The sequence below is a fragment of the Cryptomeria japonica genome, chromosome 4, assembly GCF_030272615.1.
Source record: "Cryptomeria japonica chromosome 4, Sugi_1.0, whole genome shotgun sequence".
NCBI classification, from domain to species: Eukaryota; Viridiplantae; Streptophyta; class Pinopsida; order Cupressales; family Cupressaceae; genus Cryptomeria; species Cryptomeria japonica.
Genome location: NC_081408.1, coordinates 238,774,474 through 238,777,094, shown reverse-complemented (window position 1 = coordinate 238,777,094; position 2,621 = coordinate 238,774,474). Strand labels below are relative to the sequence as shown.

The following is a 2,621-nucleotide window of genomic DNA, read 5'->3' as shown; positions in this document are numbered from 1 at the left end:
TGATTTTATTTTCTTTTTCTTTTTCTTCAAGAATCTGGCGTGATTCTTGTTCTTAGGCTTTAACACGTTTTATTATTGTTAGAATAAATTATTTACAATGATTGCAACAGCCAAGGCATGTTTGTATACTTTCATCTACTTCACATTCATAACAGCAACAGTATTTTGCTATGTACGTAGACTTTCATATATTACACATTTGCTTATAAATTGAATCTCTGGGCCTCGCTTTTTCAGCGTTCCAATTGGAGTGTTCTGGTGTGTGTTGATTTTTCTCTGTCTTCCGGTTTGTTTTCAGTTATAAATTCATGAACTAAAGCTCAGTATTTCTCATCTTTCAAAGATAAAAATTCAGGATCGTGTTGTGGAAGATGTCTGTCCTATGGATTCCATATGATGGCAGCTGGATCTCCATCGGAGCAGCTGCAACAGTTGCCTGTATCATAGTTGCCATGGCATCTGCATCTACCATGTTTTATGCTCCCATTCTCTGGGCGGCCATAAGACTCAATGCTACAAGAGACATGCCTCCCTTACCTCCGGGAAGGATTGGAATCCCTTATTTGGGAGAATCTCTTGACTATGTGAAGTCGTCGAGTAACCTGCTCGATCTGGACGTGTGGTACGATACGCGATATGCTAAGCACGGGGGAATTTTCACCACCCATATTCTGGGTAGCCCCACTGTTGTCATGTTGGGCGCGCAGGCCAACAAGTTTGTTCTAATCAACGAAAACAAGCTATTCAAAAACAGCTGGCCCAAATCTATCAGAGTTCTGCTCGGAGAACACGCCATGGTTTCTTCCCAGGGCGCCGACTACAAAAGGATTCGACGGATTACACAATCCATTCTGGGGATCGAAACGCTCAAGAAGTTAGTTGGGAGGTTTGAAAAACTTGTGCTGCACCATCTGGAGTCTGACTGGCGTCCTGGCCAAATCTTCCGCGCCCATAGCAAATTGAGGGAAATGGCGCTGTGTGTGGCGGCGGAGTATTTTCTGGGGTTAAAGGCTGGAGAAGGGTTGGAGAGCTTTAGGCGGCACTTTCACGATTTCAACGCGGGTCTTCTTTCTCACCCTCTCGATCTTCCCTGGACGGTCTTTGGCAAGGCCAAGCGCGCTCGTGCCGCCATGGTTGCTCAAATTGCTCACCTGATCCGTCTACGTAAAACGTCCTTGAGCGAACGTGGAGAAGAAGAAGAAAACTTTTTGGACATGGTATTGAGGGCGCAAAAGGCAGGGAGCGACTCTTTCTTGAACGACGAGGAGATTGCAGACAACCTGTTGGGGTTTCTCATTGGAGGTTATGATACTATTGCCTCCGCTTTGGCCACGATTCTTAGGCACCTCAGTCTTTCGCCACAAGTGTTACAACGCCTTCGTAAAGGTACCTGTGCTCCATATTCTGGGATTTCGAATATGAAATGTGGGTAGAAGATTATTTAAAATTTTACTATTCAAAAATCTTGTGTCCTTCAACTAATATTCTTAGCCTAATATTGTTCAGATTGTGAAAAGCTCAGAGATAGCAAGAAAGTAGGAGAGCCTCTGACATGGAACGAGATTAAAGGTTTGGAATACTTGAGAAATGTAATAGCAGAAGGATTGCGCGTTGTGCCTCCGATACTTGGAGGATTCATGGAAGCAAAAATTGACGTCGTATATGGTGGTTATACCATTCCAAAGGGGTGGAAGGTGGGTTTTTATTTATTTATTTATAATCTGTAAACGATGCTTTAATTCTTTAACACTTTTGAGTTTTAAAATTCATGATTGCAGGTTCATTACTCTATCAGACACACAAGCAACAAGGAGGAGTACTTTGACAATGCAAAAGAGTTTACTCCAGATCGCTTCAATTATGAGCGACATGAACCGTTTTCCAACATTCCTTTTGGACACGGAAATCGAATTTGCCCAGGAAATGAGTTTGCAAAGATAGAAATGGAAGTATTTCTGTATCATTTAGTGTTGAGATATGATTGGGATCTGATGGAGGCCGACGAACCCATTAGCGTCTCATTCAATCCTCAACCTAAGCATGGTTTGCCTTTGATGCTTAAACCTGTAGCCTAAACAAGTTGATATGTATAGGAAATAAAATGGCCATTATTATATTGTTATATCAGTAGGCTAAAGAAGTTGATATGTATAGACCATAAGTAGTTGATATGTATAGGCCGTAAGTATACTGTTTTATGGTCTCTATTTCACGTGTTTTGTAATGATTATTATCTTAATATAATATTTTAGATAGGAATTATGTTTTTCTATCATTGAAAAAATCAATCACTTATTGTATATTAGTAGGCTATTCATGATGTTATATTTTGGACTATGTTATTATGGTTCATAATTGATATTGAAGTTTATAGTTCCAAAGAAGTTCTATATTTGCTAAAATAATTATGAAATGGTGATACATTGAATTTTGTATAATTATATAATACAAATCATCTTCTTAAAAAAGGAACTTTTTCATTACTAATCCAATTTGGATGGACATCGTATTGAAATGGTGATATATTAAACTTTGCATATTATATTCTTTCTGTTGTCTTTCGGATACGATTTTTTTCTCACGTGTAACCTTCTTTGGTTACTAGTTCTACAATTTATTGT

General features: G+C 39.2%; 1 protein-coding gene across 1 annotated transcript; it reads left to right on the top strand.

Annotated features, from left to right (window-relative positions):
• Positions 1 to 282: 282 nt before the first annotated feature.
• LOC131037232 (cytochrome P450 716B1) lies at positions 283 to 2,262 on the top strand. The gene is made up of 3 exons (XM_057969301.2): positions 283 to 1,386; positions 1,507 to 1,694; positions 1,779 to 2,262. The coding sequence occupies exons 1-3, from the start codon at positions 372 to 374 to the stop codon at positions 2,073 to 2,075; spliced, it is 1,500 nt and encodes a 499-aa protein (XP_057825284.2). The 5' UTR covers positions 283 to 371; the 3' UTR covers positions 2,076 to 2,262.
• The last annotated feature ends 359 nt before the right edge of the window (positions 2,263 to 2,621 follow it).